Here is a 23,032-nt window from a genome sequence, read left to right as displayed (position 1 = left end):
GTATGTTCTGAAATGCAGACATAATGCATCTTCTTATGCTGTTTTAATTTATCGTGAAGTCAACACGTGGTCTTCAGCATAGCAGCAGCATAGAGACTGTACAATTTTAATATGTGGATAAAATCCTGAAAGATAAATGTTCTTTATTTGTGGCGTTAATTTAGAACTAGAGGTGCTAATTTGATAATTATTTTAAATCTACCACCGTTTCATTCGCTGCATAACCGCAACCAATGATTCGTGAATGTTTATTTCCTCTCTGAAAATGTGTCTGCAGCTGTCCTGCGTCATGAGAACAGGCCTCTCAGATCCTCTCCTTTATGCGCTCGAAAGCAGGAGAAATTTCGGAAATGGAGTTTTCTTTGAGCTCCTGTGGAAAAAAAAAAAAAAAAAAAAAAACGGCAGCTCGTGGAACTTGTTGCTTCAGCTGGAATATGCAGCGCGGATCCCAGCAGGGCAACGCGCTAACAAACCAGAAATCATGTCTAATTAAAAGGTCGAAGTGAGCAGATGAGTGCATTTTGAAGCAGAGCAGTATCAGCCTATATGTCAAGGCCTTTGAAGGGGTCCAGTTGACAAAATATTACCACTTTTACAGCCACATCCACTGAGGTTTTCCTGTTTGATCCTGGCTGCTTTTTATGATTAGAACCATAAATGCTTTTGTAACTGCTGTAAATGTCAGCCTGACTGTTTGCTTAGCGCTGTCACACACAGTCTTATCAATGCAAGTATGTCTAATTCGCAAGCCAAAGGGGTGCTACATACATCGCAATAATATCCGGCGTGTTTAGAATATTGAGTCCTAGATCTTGATAAAATGAAATGGAGAAAATGTGCAAATGATGTGAAATTCCACTGATTTTTAAGTCGATTTTAAATTGCAGTAATTTGTGTCTTTGTTTACTCTTCATTCTTAATGAAGCTGCGCTGGAAACAAGACAAATGATCATATTTAGCGCTTGTAAAATGCACTAGTTTTTCCAGCGCACGCAGAAAGTCCCATAAAACGCTGCATCTGCTTTTGCGCCACTCAAACACATCGAGAAAAAGAAAAAGGAATTAAAGCAATTTGTGTCGGAGCATTGCGAGTTATTCTTCGAGAGGGAAAAATGCTGTTGGTTGAAGTTGGTTTTGGATGTTTTTCTCTTCGCCTGCAGAGATAAGGGCTTCTCTGTGTGTCTTCATTTGTCTGTGGGCGGTAACATTTTCTCCTCCAATCCTTAACTCTAATATCTCTCCATTTCCCCCAGCGATTTCACGACTTAGATACATGCATATTTATGAGGCTCACTTTCATGCGCTTTTTTTTTTTTTTTTTTTTTTTTTTTTTGTATTTTTTGGCTCCTGTCTGCTGTGACTATAGAAGAGAAGGCGGCAACAAGAAGAAATAAATGCTTGCGCTCTTTCAACTCTTTCCAAAATCGACTATTCATCGTCTTCCCCTCCTCAAATTAAACCTCCAAATGTCCGACAGAACTTTGAAATAAAATAAAGTAAAAAAAAAAAAAAAAAAAAGCGTCGCGTGGTTCATCCTGATGGATGAAAAGTGGGCTTTTGGAAAAAGAGATTGCTCAGCACTGAACTAGACCTCTGTCTGTGTGTCCGTGTCTCCTCCGCAGCACCCCAGATAAAAATGATGGACTACTCATATGACGAAGACTTGGACGAGATGTGTCCCGTGTGCGGAGACAAGGTTTCAGGATATCACTACGGGCTTTTGACCTGCGAGAGCTGCAAGGTTAGTGGCCCCATTCTGCCCAGTGGAAAACCATTACACTGTTACAATACACACAGAAAGTGTCCTCATGGTGACCCGTATCCGCTTTGGTATCTCGCATTTTTTAGGTGGTTGAGTCTCAATTATGTGGCTGCCTAATTTATTCCGTTATTATAAAGCTCCTGTGGTGCATCAGAGCATGTCAGTGTTTACATCAGGGTTTACAGTGGGTGAACATGGTTTGAGCATCTTGTTATGTGTGTGTGTGTGTGTGTGTGTGTGTGTGTGTGTGTGTGTGTGTGTGTGTGCAGGATACAGTAGTGAAGTTAATGTGCTCCTTGGCATTTTTAGTTATTTACTGTCATTATTTTTGTTGAATTGCAGGTACAGCTATCTCTGCAATGTGGGATTTTAAAATACATCCCACACATAGTAACACTGTGGCTCCTCGCTGCCGCTGCTTTATTTCAGTGTATTGACCTCTCTGTTCATCTATGGAGATACTTTTTTTTTTTTTTTTTTTGCACTCTAGGCATTTAGCCGACATTCTTGCCCAGAGTGACTTGAAACAAGTGTAACTAAAGGATTCAGTTCCTCATCATTAACATTAGAGGAAAACCAAAGGTAAAGAGGCCGAGGGTCAAATATTGTTGTGACAATTGATCTAACAAACTCTTCCTGTGAGTGTCAGAGGATTTTGTAAAGCAGTGGACGGCTTGGCAAAGAAACAGGAGTTCAAAAGCACGCAAAGGGGTTTTTTTTTTTTTTTGATTTTTGCAACCAGCAAATGCAGGAGGTGGAGAGGAGGAGGATTCAACCCAGGAAGCAAAGTACACAACAATACTGACTCTGTTTGCACAGTCCGTATCCGACTGTCTGAAACTCTCATCACAAGTTCATTAAGAGAACAGCAGCATTGCCTGCTTGCAAAAATTTTCCATGCACATTAATAATGAGGCGACTGCAAGGCAAACTGTTGCTGCAATGAATCTGAGCTCTATCAACAACCTGTTTGTCCCTCTCTGCTTCTTTTCACGGCTCTCCTCAACACTGAGCTAATGGGCTTTAGCCGAGTTTTTTGTTGGCCCAGTAAAGCTGTCAGCACAAAATTAAGCTAAGACAAATGTCTCTGTGTTAACACTATTCAGTGTAAAATTGCAGCTCGCAGTATTGATGCCGCAGCGCACATTTCTTGCCTATGTGGTCATTATTCAAAGCAGATGTTATAGATTTTATCCCATATTATTGACCTTGAGATGCTCAGCACTTGCTTGAAGGCAGACGTCAGTGACATCTCTGCTGCCTTTCAGCCTCAGCACAGGCTTTTCCCAGTTTAGAAATGCTCTGGTGTGTGTGCGTGTGTGTGTGTGTGTGCATGCATGCAGGATGTAGATGAAGAGATATTTTATGAAGTGCTGCATATTCTTGTAGAAACATGAATAATATTGATAATTACCTGGAGTCATTGATTATCTTTTAAATGCAGCCAATTCAGTAATTAGTGGAATTTTCAGGGCTGGGCGGATGTATCAGCTTGTTGACATGTTACAGGCTCATATTGGCATTAAATATCCCTGTGCAGTGTAATCCATCTCCAGTGTAATGGAGGTGCTTGCCCTGGCCACAGCTGGAAAACCCAGCAGTTAAATTTTATTATAAGTATTCTATTAAAATGAAAGTATGTCTGTTTCAGTTTTTCTTATGTGCTACCAGAGTGAGATTCACATTTTCCAACTTTGTGGTATCAGATTTTGGAAATGCTTAATAATTTCTCGCGAGTTTTTTGATGGAATCTAATTTGAGTGTATTGGCATCTACCCTCTTCCCCCTGCTTGCGCGCTCTCACCCCACCCTTGCTTATACTTTTCAACCTCCAGAAACACGGTATATTCAGGTCAGATTTTTTTGCCAGTTGCCAGTTTTGAGCTGAGGGGCACACACACACACACACACACACACACACACACACACACACACAGAGAGAGAGAGAGAAAGAGCGAGAGCATGAATCACACAAGTAAAAGATTCCTTAACCCCCTCATAATCCTACCACCTCTCCGAACACACGCACGCACACACACTGCCTTTTATTCACACACACAGTGTTAGTTCATACTACACACCAGCCCACATAAAGTAAACACGGTGCCACATCATACCTGTAGGAATAACAACAAGCTGAAATGGGCTTCATGGTGCTCATTGTGCACAAACAGGCTCAAACCCTGCGTGCTTCATTTCAGGAGACTGACGCACAGAAATAAAATAAAATTAATGCACGCAAAGCAAGTGGAGGTCAAAGGGATTGTTGTTGTTTTTTTTAAGTTTGGTAGAACACATATGAAAGCACATAAAGACTAAGGCAGACAGGGATCGGAGGAGATGGAGTGGTGATGTGAATTCTACTTTTCCTGCTTCTTTGATGGACTTACTGGCCAGTATTGACATAAAGTAAGGGCAGCTTCCTGGTTGCTGCTGTTGTGCAGAGAGTGCCGTTTGTTAGGGAGAATTCCAAGGTCAGCAAAGCCCAGTTACGCAGATAATTGATCAAATTAAAATTATACGGCACTTTTACGAAGATCGACTTCACAGCATGCACTACCAGATTATTGTGATGATTTCAGATTTTAGGTTATTTGTGACATTTTTAATGGGTAAATGAGAAACTTTGATATTTTTTAATGGCAACAGAAAGAGACAGAATTTGCTTGCAGCAGTCCTCTTACAGACAAAAGTTAGCCCTGACAAGTGCCCACTCTCGGTTAGAGCTGCCAGTCAAATGAAAGCTTTTCAGTTAAATGTTGTCCGCTTAATCTCCAGATGTGATATTGTGCGGTTTTTAAAGCATGCTACAATCCAGCTCGGTTCAGATATTTATAGCACACGCTGTGTACTAAATGGAAAATTGGAAAGAAAGTTCTCTCTGAAGCATGGATTTTTTAGCATCGAGAAAGTCGATAATCCAAAACCGAGTGCAGTGGATTTTTTTTTTCTTTTTTTTTTCTTTTTTTTTTGGAGAGGGGGGATGGATCAGGCAATGCAGATTGTCAATTAAATTTGTGTTTGGTGAGATATTGACAGCAGCATGTTCTTTTTTATTTTTTTTAAAGACCAGGTTTAAGGATTCTCCTCCTAGGTTATGGATCTAGAATACGTTAATACCATCTTCCCTTCGTTTGATTTTCGCTGCTGCTGCTTATAATTAATTCCACGTTGCAGGTATGAATCTCTGTAATCCCGGAACTGTGAATTATGGATTTAATTTATTGGATCTTTTGGACTCCTGTGCTCACATTTTTCAATAATTAAGTGGAGAACTGAAAAGATGCTTTCCCTCGTAAATTCTAGAGACGTGAATAGAGAATATTGAGAATAGTAATGTAATTTTGACAGGACACAAATTTTATCCTCTTTATAAAGTAGTTTATAATGCAGCTGAAACACTCAGTAAGGCAGGTATGTAGAGAATTTCTGTTTATTCTGCTTATTTGTCCAAAGCTGAACCAAATGATGCCCCACTGATAATATAGGTGTAATTTTATGAATCATTTCCTTGTGTTCTCAGTTTTCATCATTACAGGAAACTTTTTACAAAGACAGAAATTTGATTCATTTCTCAAAAGTGTGTATTCGTGCCCTGCTTTGTATTCTGCATGTGTGTGTGTCCATGAAGCATCAATTGGAGTGTGGCTTTCAAACTTCATTCTGTGTGTGAGTGTGTGTGTGTGTGTTATCCATTAAGCCTGTCCCTCTCCATCTGTCTGGGAGTGTGAATGGGCCAATTACCATCGCATTGCAGGGGTCAAGCGGGTTGACGTCTTAATTGGTTCTCTCCGTAGGGCTTCTTCAAGCGCACCGTCCAGAACAACAAGCGCTACACATGTATAGAGAACCAGAGCTGCCAGATTGACAAGACCCAGAGGAAGCGCTGCCCGTACTGCCGCTTCCAAAAGTGCCTCAACGTCGGCATGAAGCTAGAAGGTACAGCAACATGTTTACATTTTTACAGTTCAGGTGTTTGGCTTACGGCGGAATGACGCCACAAGTTTTGCTGGTGTTTCGCATCTGTAATTGAGTGTGTTTCCAGTTTAGACATGAGGTAACGATGAGATGTAGCACAGGGAGAGACATTCAGAAGGGTTTCAAAGTGAAATACTGGCTGAGTAGATAATGTGAGGCTGTCAAAAGCTTTGGTTTCTACAAAACAGATTACCAGGACACAGTCGTTGCATGAAGGAGGACGAGTTTTTACGTCCAAACAGCCAATGATTATAACAGACTGGCCACTGGGAGTTCGGTGTCTTGCTCAAAGGCTCTCAGACAGAACAGATGGCCGTTATTAGTACTGCACATGTGACGGGCCAGTCATCAGTGGTGGGCGAAATATTCAGATACCTGCACTGAGGTGAAAGGAGCTGTGTTACAATCCAAAAATACTCAATTAAAAGTAGAGGTACTGTAAATATCATGCAGGGAAAAGTACGTATTATTAGCAAAACATGCTTAAAGTGTGAAAAGTATTCATAAATGAGGAAACTGTCCCCATGTGACTGATGTACTATTATATATTATAATGTAGGATTATTTAACCATGTACTGTTGGGTTGTTTAATTTATGACTATGTATTTTATATTTTATAAGATAATCAAATGTACAGTGACCACTGGAGTAACTAAAGCTGTCAAATGAATGTAGTTGAGGAAAAAGTGCAGTATTTGTCTGTGAACTGCAGAAGAGTAGAAGGATAAAGTAGACTGAAGTGGGGAATACTCAAGTCCCTCAAATATGTACTTAAGTACAGTACTTGAGTAAATGTACTTAGTTACATTCCACCACTGCCACATGGCCTCCAAATGCACAGCAGGTTGTGCTTAAAATGATATAATCCTGGGAGAATATTTCTGTTTTTTGTACACATACTGTACTGTTTATTCTGTGCCATTTCATGAATAGTTTAGCACAGATTTAGTCTATTCGGGGGTTTCACAGCAAACACCTCTCACTCGACTGTGACCTAGAACTTACAGAACGCATCTTTTTTAAAGCACCTTTTGCATTCTGCTTGCTGTGTCATATGTTTTTCAAGATATGATGCCTGTTTGCAATTATAGTGGCTGAAAGTTGGGGAGGAAACAATTATAACACGAAGCAACTAAAATTAGAGGTTGACTGGACTTCCACAGAGGTGCTTTAAAAACTTGTACCAGCGTTCTGGTGAAATGACGCTGCTAGCCTCCTCTTTCATTCACAACTGAACGCAGTTAATCGTAGCACATTAACTTTTTTGGAAACCCAGACTGAAATCTTCCTCCAAGAACAATTTGCATGTGAATAGTTTCCTTCCAAACTGAGATGTCCACCATTTAAAAATGGTTAATACCTGCTCTGACATAATGATTGCCCGTATGAAAGGAGAGGATTATATTTATTTAAACGTTTAACAATGAATATCTCAGTAACATCTGTTCTTCAAAATGTATACCTCGAACTTTGTGAAGTGAAACCTTTCATTTCTGCTACAGTGTTGAAATCCAACATTGCTTATTAGTATTTAAGATGGGGTCAGGGGGAGTTGGGGGATATCTGGTAGCTGCTTTGCACTTAAACATGCCAGACGGAGTAATAGATAAAATATTAAACTTGGCGGCAGGGCGAGAATGGTAATGATGATACTTTTGGCCGGCTGTTTCGAGGCCTCTTTGTTTAATTTGAACGCGGCTCAGAAGCTTGTTCAAACATGGCTATACAGAAGTGACAGGACGGCAGGGCAAGAAACGTTCCTCCAATGTTCAAAGATAACATTTAAAATCAACTATTTTTCCACACGTAAGATTACAGGTTTTATTCTGAAATCACTAATTTTGGATTGAATAAAGCGACCTGAAGGTCACATTTAGAAGTGTAGGATAGAGGACTTAAACTAAGCTGAAGGCAGCACTTATTATTTTGTTAACTGAGAGGTTAAATTACAGTGTTGTCCTTTAAAAATACATTGTTTTACGTTTGATAAGAGCGGGTGTTGCTATTCATACAGTCTCAGTCTAATACTGAAACGAGATTCTTCACGCTTTTGTAAATGAAACCAAATTAAAAGTCCTTGACCTCCTGAAATGATCACATGCAATTGAGAAGAGTTAATGTGTTAAAGAAATAAGACCCTGGGAGAGTGAAAGTAGAGCAAAGACTAACTAACTAAAATCTTTCTGGAGGCTTCTTCTCCCTTTACCTGCCATGTGCGGTGTAATTAATTGCCCTTAATTGTGAATGGCCGCTGGGCAGAATGTCCCGGCCTGTCATTTTCCAGCTGACACAGGCGGGGAGGGGGCAGCATTTGATTTGTTTTGCTGGCGGTAGCTTTCAGCTCGGGGGCAAGACGGGCCCTGCAGCACTCTGTCAGGGGCCAGAAGCTCCAGTGGCCGACTCCTGCCACAACCAGTAAAGACGTCCCATACAGAAAGCCTGACACCCCTCAGCACACACACATACCATACACACACGTACAGCCCTCTCCGGTAAACACATGCATATATTCATGAGAAGCCCAAAAAGGTGTTCAGAAGGCCACAGGCGAGAGGGAGAAGCTGTCATTTGATCTAAAAAAAAAAAAAAAAGAACTGTGTGTACGATAGCGGTGAAAGAGGGAAGGAGGTTTGGGGTCATGTGCTTTGTTATTGCAATCTTTTCATTCCATTACACAGCAGCTTGCAGCAACATGTGAATTCCGGACATCAAGCAGAAACCAAACACGGACTGAAAAAGTGAGGGAAACTTTAAAATAGCCTCAGACTGTAAATTTTTGTCTGTATTTTTTGATTGTTTGCTTTCGCCTTGCTGTTCAGTGTCCGTCCCGGTTGTTTGATAAGCCTGTCAGCCAATGGGACAGTGTGTACAGTTTGCTGTGAGGGTGGAAGCAGTGAAGGAGTCTGTGTTTGTAGTCTGTGTTTGATAATGATTCAAAGCTGAGGTGAGCAAGGTGAAATGGCAGACGGGCACATATTAGCAAGGACATGCACAAGGCTCGGCTTAAGTTGCCTGATCAACAGTCCACTGGCCCTCTTTGGATGAGTTGCCCCTCAGGAGGAAACAAAAAAAAATGTGTTTTTGCTGTTGTGGCTTCATAAATACAAGTAATTGCTAAAGTTAGAGGGTGTTTTTCAGTCCTGGTCCTGCTCTTCATTTCCCTACTCCAACACACCTGATTCAAATGAAATGCCGTATATTATGCTATCACATGATCCGATCTCAGCTAGATAACAGGTGGACGTACAGGCAGCAGGGTTAGGGTTAGCCCCTCAAAATGTCTGTGCACGTCCCTGCACATCAGAGTGATGTTAGCAGTGTTGCCACACGTCTGTCACCCCATCCCAACACTTAAAGATCAGTCGTATTGTCTTGGGCTGATTACAAAAAAAAAAAATGTTAAACCTCGGTGACGCCTATCATATTCTGCTAGGATAAGTAACTTACCTTTGACCCAGCGTGCAACATTCAAAGACACACCTCCCAAAATAAAAGAACCTCTTTCCTGTTGCTGCATCGACTGAGAGCAAAGAGCAGCCTGATGCTGTAGGTGTCAACACACCCAAAAAATGTGGACATGAGTGTGATCTTCAACCTTAATTTTACAAACCCTATTGTTTGTCATGAAATTAAAACAAGCGAAACATATGCGTCATTTTAACTGTATCACTATTAATATTTGCCTATAAAAGGCTTGTTTAATCTTCACCAGTTACTGTGAGGGGCACACACGCACACACACACACAAAGACACACAAACACACTTCTTGGTAAGCACTGTTGCATCTCTGCCAGTGTTGACTCAGTGAAAAAAGAAGAAGAAGAAAAAACAATCCACATCCCACTAAGGTTGGACCCATTAGCACGTCATTCGCTGAAGCTGATGAAGCGTGCCGCACGAACAGCTCCCACTGGTATGATTTTCTTTTTATGCTCGCTTGAAGTTGCCTTGCATCATATGCTTCACTGAGCTGCCTAATATCTCCTTCACTTATGTATCATCTTAAAGACAGAGCCAAACAGTGGTATTTCTGAGGCTGTGAGCTTGACACTGGCTTTCCACTGGGTGCTATTTAATGAAGCAGGAGTTACAAAATGTTTTCAAATAACCTTTGAAAAGGAAAATCTGCGGCAGGCGCTGCGTGAAAAATGGTCACGGTGAATGACGTCTCAACAAAAACGAAGAACAGCGTGCGACCGTCGTGAGAAAAAGCTGATTATTTATCATTTCTTGTCTGGTTCCTTTACAATCAAGATACTAAATGGCAGATAATATTTTTTTGCGTTTAATCCCAGGTTGATTTGAAGCTGTCATGTTTCACCTGGACTTCACTTCATTTAAAGCTGCTGTTTTTGGAGAAGCTCGTTTAGTTTTATTGGACTTTTACTGAACAGATGCACACAGGCTTCCTCAGGTGTCACTTTATCCTGTGATTTTTATTTTTAACCATTGTTTTCACGCACTTAGTCCTTCATCAAATCTAAAAAAAAAATCATTAATTACTATTAATGCAAAATCCTACAGAGCCTTCCAGCTCAAATTAGCGACACCATGTGAGTATTTACTGTATATATTCCTCTCTGTATCCCTCTCCCTCCACTTTTTATTTCCTCCCTGTCTTCACCTTCCTCTCTCTGATTTGTCTTCCGTCAGCCTCCCAGTACCTGCAGTGGAAGCCAGGGAGCTGTCCCATTACTTATGCATAGGTATCATAGGTATTCATGTGTGTGCATGGGATAGGGCGCATCCGGAGCAGGGGCCGGGGCCCCGACATGACAAACAGGGTGTCAGCAAGGCTCCGCGGGACCCATTAATATGCCGGCGGCCGACAGGGATCCTCACCTACGTGCGCTTAATATTCCTGTATATTAAACAACCATAAATCAGAGGATATAAGCGCTGAGGGCTGTGTGTGCGGTGTTTGAGTGTGTTAAGGGCTATGTGTGCAAGGAAATTGTGTGTGTGAAAGATCTGTGTGCGTGTGTGTGTGTGTGTGTGTGTGTGTGTGTGCGCTTGTTTGTGTTTGTACATATTCGAGCTGGTGTGTACAGTACTGGATACTTTTGGGAAGGAGGAAGAGGGTTTTGGTTGGGTCACTTTGTGAATTTATGGATGTGTGTGTGTGCCTGAGTGTGTTTTTTGTGTGGACGTGCTCTCAGACAGCAAGTCAGGGGAATTCAGAGTGGAAGACAGCGTCAGCCTTTTAGCCTTTCAGCCTGGCTTTAGCCCCAAAGCCTCACTGCTAACCCACAATATCCCCCAACTCAGATCCTTTTCACACCAACACAAGCTCCTTCTCATATATTCAAACAGCGTGTTTCTTCCTTGTGATGTTTTCTCTTCACATATTCATTTTCTTCTCGTAGCCTCCCGATTTTTTCGGTTTCCAGTTATTTTTTCCCGAAGCGAAGTGCTCATAGCTGCACTTTCCAGACAGCTCCTGTCAGTCAGGCTGTGTGTGCAGCACTGCAGTCATTTTTTCTTGCATTTTCTGTTGATGAAGTTTGAAATTGTGGAGCTGTCTGTCTTTCTTGTTTGCCTGTTCAGCAGCGGTGTCTGTCACTGCCACGCTAACTGTTCAGTTTGTGGTGTTTATGCCAAATAAACCACAAATATCAAACACGTGACTTTCTTGGCACCACAGAAAGACCAACCAGTGAGCTTAAGTTTGTAACAGACACTGCAGGTTTTTAAGGAAGGGAAATGTGATTCTTATTTATTTATTTATTTATTTATTTATTGTTGTATGAAAACATCTACAGATTACTACCTTAAAAGCAGTTTTTTTCTGGACATAATTTTAAAGTTGCAGGGTCATATGATAACTTTGCCATCATAAACTCAGTGCTGCAGCATCTAACATTGTATTAACATCTCTCCACCTCAGTCAAACACACACACTCACCTTCTCCTCCTACACACACACACACACACACACACACACACACACACACACATACACTGCCCCCACCTTCCATATTAATCTGCATTACATGCATGCAAATCACCTTGTTTAATTAGAAAGAATCGGGGGGTGTGTGTGTGTGTGTGTGTGTGTGTGTGTGTGTGTGTGTGTTTGTGTGGGGTGGTGGTGAGACCTACATCCCCCAGTCCTGATATTCATGATGTGATGTGGGTCCCTGAGTCCGAGGCAGGCAAGAAGGCAGTCAGGGTCTAATTTTATTTTCCCAGTAGGGCCAACTATTAGTTTCTCAGCTCATTAATTACGCTGTTGTGGAGAAATCATTAATAGTTAAAGTCGCCCTACAATAATGTATAATGGATACATTTGACGGCTCCTGATTTCTTCTTTTTTTGGCTTTGATGTGTTATCAATTTTTCAACGGTCGTGATAATCCCTGAGCCTGAGTAAGTGGGCACTAGAGTTGACCTGAAGCGTGTTGGGAAATGGTCGTGTGTGTGCGTGCGTGTGTGTGTGTGTGTGTGTGTGTGTGTAAAATCACTGTGTATAAATTACACACCGTTTGAGCCGTCGGGGGCTCTCCGAGGTGGCAGAGCGTCTGGCCTGCTAAAAACTCTGTGATCTGGACCGGTGTGTGTTTGTGTGTGTGTGTTTTCTTAAAGAATGTATGAGAAAGAGTCAGCATGTGGGTGTGAGTGTGAGAGAGTGCGTGTGTGTTTGTATGTGTGTGTGTGTGTGTGTGTGTGTGTGTGTGTGTGTTTCCCCTCACGGCTCCTCTCGCTCAGATCAGTGACAGACACTTTTGTGACGGAGGTCATTAAAATCACTCCCAAGGCAGCTCGGAGTGTGTGAGCGTGTGTGTGTGTTTTTGTGTGTGTTAGCCCCTCTTCACCCCCAAACTCCGACCCCCCCCACCCCCCTCCCAATTTTCTTCTTCTGTTCTTTCATTCATCCGTCAAGACATCATGAGCTGGAGTGGACCCAGGCTGAATCTCCATGTTATCTGACTATTCAGTGTGTATGATGTGCATTTATTTGCATATATAGTTGAATATATGGGTTTCTTTTAAAGCCTGAGCCAATACCTTTTTGAATACAATGAAAACAAGCCTATAATATTCTACAGTATTGGTATTAGTGAGCGTTTTTCTGTTGCGGAGTCTCCCAGACGTCCGTTAGCTCCTTGCACGCTGGGCTCGTCAGAATAAGAGGTAATTAAGTATGAATAATTAACACCAGCAGCCCCCGACTGGGAGACAGCAGAGCAGCTTCCCCATGGCAGCAGTCAGCCAGATCACACATGGTCCTCGTAGCAGTCCACTTTGTGCCCGGCTCGTTCATTAGAAATACCCACGGCACAGACTCGTTGTGATCCTCTCCACAGGATGCTGCACTGAGGGGCGAGGCAGGGGGCATCACGGGTGTGTGTGGTTCATCAGGGGGGAAAAAAAAAATCCAATTTAGTTATTGTCAGCCTTTTCAGCCTTTTGGGTTTTGTAAAGAAAAAAAAAGTTTCTGCTAATGGACTGTGGTGTTTTGAAGTGGCATTTCAGATATTGCATAATCAGATGCCATTTTAAAACGTTTGTTCTGCAAAGACAATTTTCTTTGATCTAGCTTTTGAGGTATGTAATTCCTGAGTGGTACACAGAGATAGCCAGCTGTACAATGATCATTTAGCAGCGCGGTTCATAGAAGTTTGTGGCTCTAGTCAATGAGTAACAACACTATCTGTTAGACCTGTGGAGTTTAAGAGTCAACATGTAAGTGTAATCACCACAGGAAAACCTTTAACCTACATACCAACTACAAAAAAGGAGTTCACTTTCATAACACCATGCTTATATCCACATACATGGAGAAATCTAAGCATGAATCTGAAAGGTGGTTAGTGTTGTGCACAATCGTGTGTTTTTGCAAGGACGAGCTGTAAGTGATAATATTGTCCTTTCTTGTCTCCTTTGTCCGTCTGTCAGCTGTGCGGGCAGACCGAATGCGTGGTGGTCGCAACAAGTTCGGCCCCATGTACAAACGTGACCGGGCCCTCAAGCAGCAAAAGAAGGCGCTGATCCGAGCCAACGGCCTGAAGATCGAGGCCATGACCCAGGTGATGCAAGCCGTGCCCACCGACCTCACCATCTCCTCAGCCATCCAGAACATCCACTCAGCCGCCTCCAAGGGCCTCCCGCTGAGCCACCACGCCAGCCACCACACCGGTCACCACCACCACCACCACCACCACCACCATGCCACCGCCCTCCCCCCCACAGACTACGACCGCAGCCCATTTGTCACTTCGCCGGTCAGCATGGCAATGCCACCGCACGCCGGCAGCCTGCAGGGCTACCAGGCGGCCTACGGACACTTCCAGGGTACGCGCACCATCAAGTCCGAATACCCAGACCCATACACTAGCTCGCCAGAGTCCATCATGGGCTACGCCTACGTCGACGCATACCAGTCAGGCTCGCCGCCCAGCTTCCCTCACCTGATCGTAGAGCTGCTCAAGTGTGAGCCAGACGAGCCGCAGGTTCAGGCCAAGATCCTGGCCTACCTGCAGCAGGAGCAGGCCAGCCGAGGCAAACACGAGAAGCTCAACACCTTCGGCCTCATGTGCAAGATGGCCGACCAGACACTCTTCTCCATCGTGGAGTGGGCACGCAGCAGCATCTTCTTCCGCGAGCTCAAGGTAGGTTTGCATGATCCATGGGGTGAGAGTGATTTTGTTTGAGCGGAAAAATCTTATAAATGTTATTTGGCGTTGGCCATCATTCCCATCAGTAAAGGTAGCATACTGCTGTTGCATCTTTAATTCTATTTGCAGTTACTCTACAGGCCTTAAATAAATTATCCCTCATTTTGTTTCAGTGTTAAATCTTTCACCAGAATGTCATCCATAATTGACAGTACTTTACACAGTTCATGACCATCATCTGCTCAATCCTTTATCTTCAACAAGCCTTTAATCTTCCTCTTGCATGCACTGGCTCAATACTACTGGCTCAGTACACAGGGCTGTGGGGGGCGAAGGGGGTGTGCTGGTAGCTGCCACCGCTGTCCGTCCCATTGCCTGATCAAAATTCAGCAGCCAGCCGTATTTACCCTGTGTGTGACACATTTTGGCTATGGGTTGTGAAAACTTTGACTCAGAGCTTCAGGCACTTTTCATACTAACGGGGTCCTAGTCTGAGGGTTTTATGTGAACTGAAAACTGAAGACCGCCCATCTCCCCTTGAAATATTCCTCAGATCTAAGTGGGCACACACTGTGTGATGATATGAGACAGTGGCCATTAGCATACTGGCCAAACGAAATGCAGAGCGGACCATATCACACAGAGGATAGAGCCATAATAGCAACAAACCCTCTATTGCTTTTCCCTTGAAATTTCAATTTAATTAAATTTGGTTAGTTATCTGTGATGGACATTGTTCAAAACCATTTTTTCTTGGTTTACATAATCTATCAAATCTATTTAAAAAAAAAATTGAGCCCGGCAAACACTGTCCTCTTTGAATGTTTAGCATAGTCAATCCCAACTGACCAATAGTAGCCGTCCACCAACGGCTCACTGTAAAAATGTGATAATTCTTGCTTATTCATCACAGAGCCCACGGGAGAGATTCTGGTGTGTGTTTGTGTGCTCGCGGCTTTATTTGCTCTGAATGAAGGTTAATGTTCAGAGCGACATAAAAGGCATTTGATTAGTCTGTGCTTCACCTGTTTTTCTTCCCGTTGTCTGACTCCTTTGTCTGTTTGTTTCACATCGCATCGCCAAAGGCTCAGCTGCATATTCATGGGCCCGGGCCTGTTGCAAAATTCCCTCCAAATATTTAATATTATTTTGTTTTCAAAGGGGAAAATAACACATGAAATAAATGTAATATTAAAGACGGAGCCAATTACAACACAGACAAGAGTCCTTGAAAAACACATGTTGACATTTAGCACGCGTCATGTCCCCACTATTGACATTTTCGAGGTGTGCATTTGCATTCAACTGGGGTGTGCAGCACTTCACACATACACACACACACACACACACACACAGTATCGTCGTAGGGTGTAGCCGCGGTGAATAATTGTGTGTGGTTTGCCCATTAACTTTGAATGATCATTTTTGCTGCACTGCGAAGCCTCTCTATTTCTCACACCCTCGTCCTAATTCAATTATCTCACCCACTTGTGTTTGTCACTCCCTGATTTGCTGCTGAATGAAATGTCATTATTTTTGCCTAATGACTACCCATATTACTGCAGCTTAATAGAAACTGAGCTGGGTGCCTGTTTACAAAAGAAGAGAATAACCTGTGAATGCAGGAGAAACCTCGTCCTGTATCCCCGAATCCCCCCCAAAAAAGCCTCTCCTGCTCCTGCTGCACTGGCCCCATTGGTTCAGAAGGGGTGGGGGCGTATTTCACTTAAGTGAGGGAGATAATTGAACTAACCCCCCCACCCCCACCCCCACCCTCCTGTTTTTAAAGAGCCATCTAAAACACAAGGGGGATTGAAAAATAATGTGCTAGCTGTGGCACTGACAGTTTTTCCCACACAATCCTCTTTTCTTTGCTTGTTTCTCATTTGTAACTACAGGGAGGACTGCTGAGCAAGGCTCAGTGTGGGTGATGGTGAGGAGAATAAGCAAACCATGAGCTAGCCAAACCGATTGGCTTTCTAGATTATCTGATGCCGACTTTGAACGTATGCACTGGCATTGGGCATATTGTTGTGATATGCTTTTGGCTTTAAAATGTCTCCCTCAAAGAGTTTTTCTTTTGTTAGCTCAGCTTTATTGCTTTGATTCGGTTATTAATCGTAATTGGAGAGAGTGTGTACTGTGCAGTGGGTGTGTGGGTGTGTGTGTGTGTGTGTGTGTTCGTTTGTGTCGTGATTCTTTTCTGGTGCCAGCTTTTATGTGTTTGCTGCTGCAGTTCAACACCAAATTATGTAGAAAAACCCACCCATGACCTCTGCACTGTCCACTTGTCTCCCTGTGAATATGCCTGCTTTGTCTGTGTGTGCGTGTGTGTGTGTGTGTGTGTGTGTGTGTGTGTGTGTGTGTGTGTGTGTGTGTGTTCATACATAGGAATACAAGCGTGCAAACTGCTCAAGCATGACAAAAATTGGCAATGTTTTCCATAGATGCTAAAAATGTACACACCTGTCATACTGTACGGCCCTTCTACGAATGGTGTGTGTCCCGTCGTTTTAACTCTTGACTACCATTTCAAGTAAAAATATCGCGTTTTTGAATCCACCTGACCTTTGACATCTCCCGTTAATATAGATCTGGCGATCAGATGTGAGGTCAAGCCTGGGACCACCGAGACAGGAAGCGGAGTAGAATTAAAAGTTAGTCACAGGAGTAGTGTGGTGCTGTAGGAAGCTATAAATACACTTTCATCTCACACATACACACACACACACAGACACATACCCACATTAAGACACAGACACCGCTCACACATAACGCACAGCCCCTCTCACTATTATTAGCTCTGTAAGAACAAAAGAATTTCTCTGGTAATAGAGCCAAGCTGGGAGGGTGTGTGCGAGGCGTCTGCCAAAAAAAGTGTTTAAAGATTTAGTTTCCATAAGTTGGCCTCGGTCACAGGACTCATAAATATTTAGCCATTAGGAGTACCTTCTAAAGAGCTCTCCCCATTCTTTTCCACTGCAGCACGATGCCGCTCTCTTTCTCCCCCTCTTTCTGGGAATGAGGCATGACGTGAGGGACGTTTATTTCTAACACCTTGGATCCGAGAAGTTGGGGTGGGCTCTTACCGCCAACTCTACCCCAGCTATGATTGGTTTAACACATCGACAGTTAGAGAAAGTCAGGTCTGGTGCACTGGTTTTGAAATCAGTGACTCCACGTCATGATGATGTGTGGTTATTTTATAAATATTTGAACGGGCTGAAGACAGGTGCGTGAGTGCGATTATGCCTGTAGGTTTATGTCTGTCTAGATGCGTATGCTTTTGCACCTGTGAGCCTATAAATTTTTCAAGGAGTCTATTCAGCCCTTAATATGAGTTTCTAATCCCAGAGTTGTGTTTTCCAACATATTAATGCAGTTTTTGAATGTATGTATCAGAGTTTTTTTTTATTATTGTTGTTAAATGGCCCTAAGTTGTTTTTTTTATTTCCCCCAAAACTACTGCAAAGTGTTATTTTTTATTAGAAAATATATCGATGTCTTTGGGAAAATGACAATTGCTGAACTAATTTTTTTAAAATGATTATGCGTTGCAGGAAATATTTAGTAAATATTTCATTATTCACGTGGGTACAACTGTATTTTAAAATGACAGTGTACAGAAACGTGTTTTTCAGCCTGCATTTGAGTTCTGAAAACACGCAGAAATGGGCATTCCCAAATGTGTTTCGCAGTTTGTATTTCAAAGTATATTATCAGTGCTTAATCCAGTGTACGAGTGTGTATTAATGGACACATGCCAGTGTCTGAGTGTGTTCTAAGGGGGGAAACACATGTGTTTGTCTCTCACAGACATTTGCGAGCACAGGGCTGGTACTCTGCCACCCCTCCCCTCCCCATCCTCCCCTGTCCTGCCATGAACCCCTCTCCACCTGCAATAGTGTCGACCGCCAAATAGGCAACTTTGTGTGCTAAAGGACAAATCCACTCGAAAACACTTTTTAAAGGCGTCGACGTTGATCTTGACTTCTAGTTATTAAACATCCCAGACTGCAGTTTCTCTAGTGACAGTGGACTCAGTAAAACTCCAGATGGATGCTGTTTTTCATTCTGGGAAATGTAGTAATTGTCTGACTGAAGCAGAAAAAGGAGAGACAGGATGAGCGAGATGGGAGACTTTAACGAAGATCGCAGTTTGAGTTACGGGTTGAAAAAAATGTAAACAGATGAACCTTTGAATTTTAAAAAAGGATGCTTTCTTTGTGAACACTACAAACACGGCCTTCTTAAAAACGCCTCCTCTAATGTTCCTGTTTGTGCCGAATATGAGAGTGGATGACTGACTGAACATGTGTATCAACACTGTGTGTGTGCGTGTGTGTAGGTGTGCGTGTGTGTGACGGTGACTCATCCTGTAGCTGCTCCAGTGCTACCCTCTCCTCCATTGTTCCAGCGCTGGGATGGCTGGCCTGACTCCCACCACAAACACAATGAGAGGGAGAATTTAGCAGGGCAATCGGGACTATTGATGATTCATATGTTTATATCTTACCTTCCTAGCTCTACTCCCTTTTCACCACAGCCCCTGTCGCCCCCCTTCCTCTCTACACCCTTTAATAAAAAGGATGTGTGTCTGGTGTTGGGACAGCGAGCACTTTTGTGTGCCTTGTCAACACGCAACATACAGAGGTTGATGAAGGAACGGAAATGCCCACGTCAGGAAAGACTTCTAAGCAATCCAATGTATTATGGCTGCTGCAGCTCAGCCACATTACAGGAAAAAGAAAACACACCTTCAGATACTTATCGTATGTTTCCATCTCCCCTTTAACCCCTTCGTCACACCACTTCAGGCACTTTACTTCATGTCCCAGCCTTTCAACAACACCCAGAAAAGAGATATGATCTTGTTGGATTCAATTAGACACGGACATTATGGACACGTAGATTAGTTAGTTTTGCATTCTTGATGCATCATTTATAGCCCGACCAATCACTGCCAAATGGTATGCCCAGAAAGAAACACTTGCTCCTCCATTGTGATCGTGATCTTGATTGATTTTGATCCACCACGGCATATGAATGCTCACCTCTTCAGAGAAATAAGTGGGCAAGTTTCTGGGAGGACTGCCAAAGGGCAGGTAACAGTGTGTGTCAACCTACTTTAAACAAATGAGGTCTGACAACACTGTTTTGTGTTTTAATACATGTGTAAACCAACTGGGAAAGCCCTAAAGAGAGCGACTGCAGGTGCATCACAAAAATGCTGAAATAATTACTCATGCCAATACATGAAACAGGAACAGTTTGCAGGATGTAGCTCTGCGGCACAGAGATTTTTAGGCATCTCTATTTGTCTAAATCCTTGTCTGAACTAGATTCTTGTGACTTTAGTTATGCTAAAGATGACATGTCGTTTGGACTGTGTAACTTTATACATATATTTAGTCCGTCCACCTGATAAAAGTGTAGCAGGGCGGAAAACTGCCGCGACGTTTTGAAATGTGGATTCACTGTTTGTTTTAGCCATCCAGGGACAGTTTTTTGGGGGGACCCAGACAGGTTTCTGTGCTTCTCTGTCTGTTTCAATTTTTTTTTTTTTTCTGTTTTGTTTCTCTGCATGTAGCGGGAATGGCAAAAGCAGAACGGAGGGCCATTAAGTTGAGGAGGAACTGTATTAGAAGTCTTGTTCCCTGGGAAAGCTCCCAGCTGAGATGGGACGGCCATATTGGATAAACAGATGGCCGGGGAGAGGAAAGGACAGGCGAGGAGAACAGAGGTGAAACAAAGAGAGGAGATGAGAGAGGAGACGAGTAGAGGAGGAATGCAGGGAAAGAGAGGAGGAGAGGGAGGGAGAGGAAAGGGAATGACAAAGAGGAAGAGGTGAGGCAGAAAATATCAAAGGTGATGTGATGGAGGAGAGGAGAGGAGGATAAAAACACAGAAGATAAAAGCGAAGAGAAAAAGAGATATGAGCGTTAACGAAAGTCAACATGAAGGGCTAAAGGGCAGGAGGGGATGAGGCAATGCCTGTAAAACATGGAGCAAGTCAGGTATCGTTTAACTGGTGTTCACATTTAACCAGATCAATGGCAAAAACATTTTTTATCGCAAAAAAACGGACTGTTTTACTATACACACACGTTTACAGACACACACCTGCTCACACACTGTGGTGGCCTCAGGGTTTGAGATGCTGACCATGTAGCTGCGACATCGACGGCTCACATCCGACCTCTGTTGCATGTCAACCACACCTCTGTCTCCAGCTGTCAACCATTTGCTGACATATAAAGGCAGAAATTATACAATAATAAAATAATAATAAGAAGAAGAAGAAGAATAGTAAGAACAATTTGGTAGGTGTCTCGCTCAAAGGAGCTTCAATAATGATACTGATGAGCACATCATTATATAAATTTATATATAAATTTAAATCTAAATATCATTGAAGAAGTCAGTGATATTTAGATTTAAATTAAAACTACACTGCTGATTTTGTATTTGAATAAAATATGGAAAAAATGCTCTACTGAAAAGTTTTTCAGAATTTTTTTTTTTTTACATTTTTCAAATGTGTAATTTCTACATAATTTTGATATAACTTTCTATTTCTATGTTTTAGACATTTTTAACTAACACATTTTCACACATTTTTTGTTACTTTTCAGCAGAACATTATATTGTTAACCACAAAATAATGAATGAAGCTACGCTACTGCAGCTGCATTGTTTTAGAAGGAAAAGTCTGCAGGCTGTGTTGAAATGTTCAGAAACCATGAGCTGATTTCCACTGAGCTGGACTTCCTTTCATACGGCACAAATTCAAAGAAACAACTCCAATTTCAAAAAGTCTAAAAAAAAAAACTCACTAAATTCACAGAAATCTGTAACAATCTAAAATAATAAGAAGAACATGTTAAGCAGTGGAATTATTCACACCACCGGCTCTCCTCCACCAGTTTATTCCCCTCCTCTAAGCGGCAGCACGTCAGTCAATCACGCGTGACAGATCCCTGGGGTGGGGCGAGAAGGGGGCTGATGTTCACAACTCACACCTGAATATTCTCCACTTATAGATTTACCTGAGTGAATAATGTAAGGTCCTCTGATGCGCCCCACTCTGCCCTGCTGCATAATTTCACCCCCTCCTCACCTCCCCTCCATCTATATCCATAAATATTACATGAATTTACTTTGGTAAAATTATACTTACACCACCTACCCGCCCAGTTCAGACTGGAGGGTCTTTTTCTACAGTCTTAGTTATCCTCCTTACACACACACACACACACACACACACACACACACACACACACACACACACACACACACAGCCACACAGCCACCCCTCCCCACATACACACACCTTGTTTTCCATGACCTATCCAGGAGCAGTTTAATTTTCAAGGTGCAACCAAGTGTGTGTGTGTGTGTGTTGTGAGAGGCAGGGAGGTGTATTGCCGCTGCCATGCTTTGACCGCTGATTGCACCTTTTCTTTTTTTTCCTCACACCCCATAACTGAGTGGAAATTAATAAGCCGTTTTAGGCGTGATCTGTGAACCCTGGGAAGTGGTATATCTATACCACCTTCCACACGCACACACACACACACACACACACACAGATTCAGAGCCTCAGGCTGCAATGTCTGTCTTGTCATAGAGGTCAACAGGCCCCCCACCCCACCCCCGCAACAACCTCCCCTCCTGACACCCCAATCCTGACAAACTGCAAGTGTGATGGGGTTGGCGGCCGCACGCAGTTGGCAGAGATTTGTAACCGTGTCCCTGGTCCATTGCATTTGAATTATTCGGCAGGCTGTGCTGCACACACACACACACATCCCATAGCATGCTTGCTTTGCCTTAGCTGGGAGGGAAGAATGACTAGAGAAGGACGGGGAGAGAGCGAGGGACGTAGGAGAGGAGACGTGGAGTTTAAATGAGTTACAGAAGGAGTAGAGAGAGAGACAAGCAAAGACTGTGATGTGAGAGGCAGAGGGAGAAAGAGGGACAGAGTGAATGATTTAGAGTGAGAAAGTGACCATGAGAGAAAGAGGGGACAGAGTCAGAGATGGAGTTAGAGACTGAGAGAGATGTAGCAGCGAAGAAGGGGGAAGGAAGAAAAGGTGAGAGTGAGAGATAAAGAGAAATAGAAAGAAAGAAAGAGAGCGAGAGAGAGAGAAGGAGATAATGGAGGGCAGCCAGAGAAGAACAGAAAGAGGGAAATAAGGAAGAGAGGAAGGTGGGGGGGGGGGGTAAATAGGAAGATGAACAAGGGGGCTGCGAGAGGCAACGACCAAGGGCAAGCAGAGAAGGAGGAGGAGGAGGAGTATGGCGAAGGACAACAGGGGAGGGTGTTGGGGGGTGAAAAGAGGACCGCTAGGTTGGGCGAGGTGGGGTGGGGGTGTGAGGGGGGAACAGGTGGAAGGTTAATGGGCCTGGAGCGGATCCACCAGACGCTCTTGGGCTTGATATATGGACCCGGGGCCTGGTGCGGGGCGTAGGCTTTCAAAGATATATTATTTCATTTGAGGAGCAGCACCATTCTGGCCGACAACGACCCCCCCACCACCACCACCACCACCACCACCCCCACTTCCACCAGAACCCCCCACAGTCTAGCATTTGTCCAGTGATAGATGACACGCCCCCCACCACCACCCCAACACACTTGCACAAATACACATACAGTATTGTCCCCC

General features: G+C 43.2%; 1 protein-coding gene across 3 annotated transcripts in view; it reads left to right on the top strand.

The window, feature by feature from the left end:
* Nucleotides 1–23,032, top strand: part of nr5a2 (nuclear receptor subfamily 5, group A, member 2) — a 69,815-nt gene that overhangs the window by 2,164 nt on the left and 44,619 nt on the right. For 2 of the 3 annotated variants that reach the window (XM_076727201.1, XM_076727202.1), the window contains exons 2-4: nt 1,623–1,741; nt 5,560–5,701; nt 13,642–14,354. In XM_076727201.1, coding sequence (XP_076583316.1) covers nt 1,623–1,741; nt 5,560–5,701; nt 13,642–14,354 — 974 coding nt within the window. Of the gene's footprint in view, nt 1–1,622; nt 1,742–5,559; nt 5,702–13,641; nt 14,355–23,032 lie in introns of those variants that run through there. The other variant, XM_076727203.1, reaches the window with a different exon arrangement.

Source organism: Chaetodon auriga, chromosome 3 (assembly GCF_051107435.1).
Source record: "Chaetodon auriga isolate fChaAug3 chromosome 3, fChaAug3.hap1, whole genome shotgun sequence".
NCBI lineage: Eukaryota > Metazoa > Chordata > Actinopteri > Chaetodontiformes > Chaetodontidae > Chaetodon > Chaetodon auriga.
Note: the sequence above shows the minus strand (reverse complement) of the source record. Positions and strands in the feature narration are given on the sequence as shown.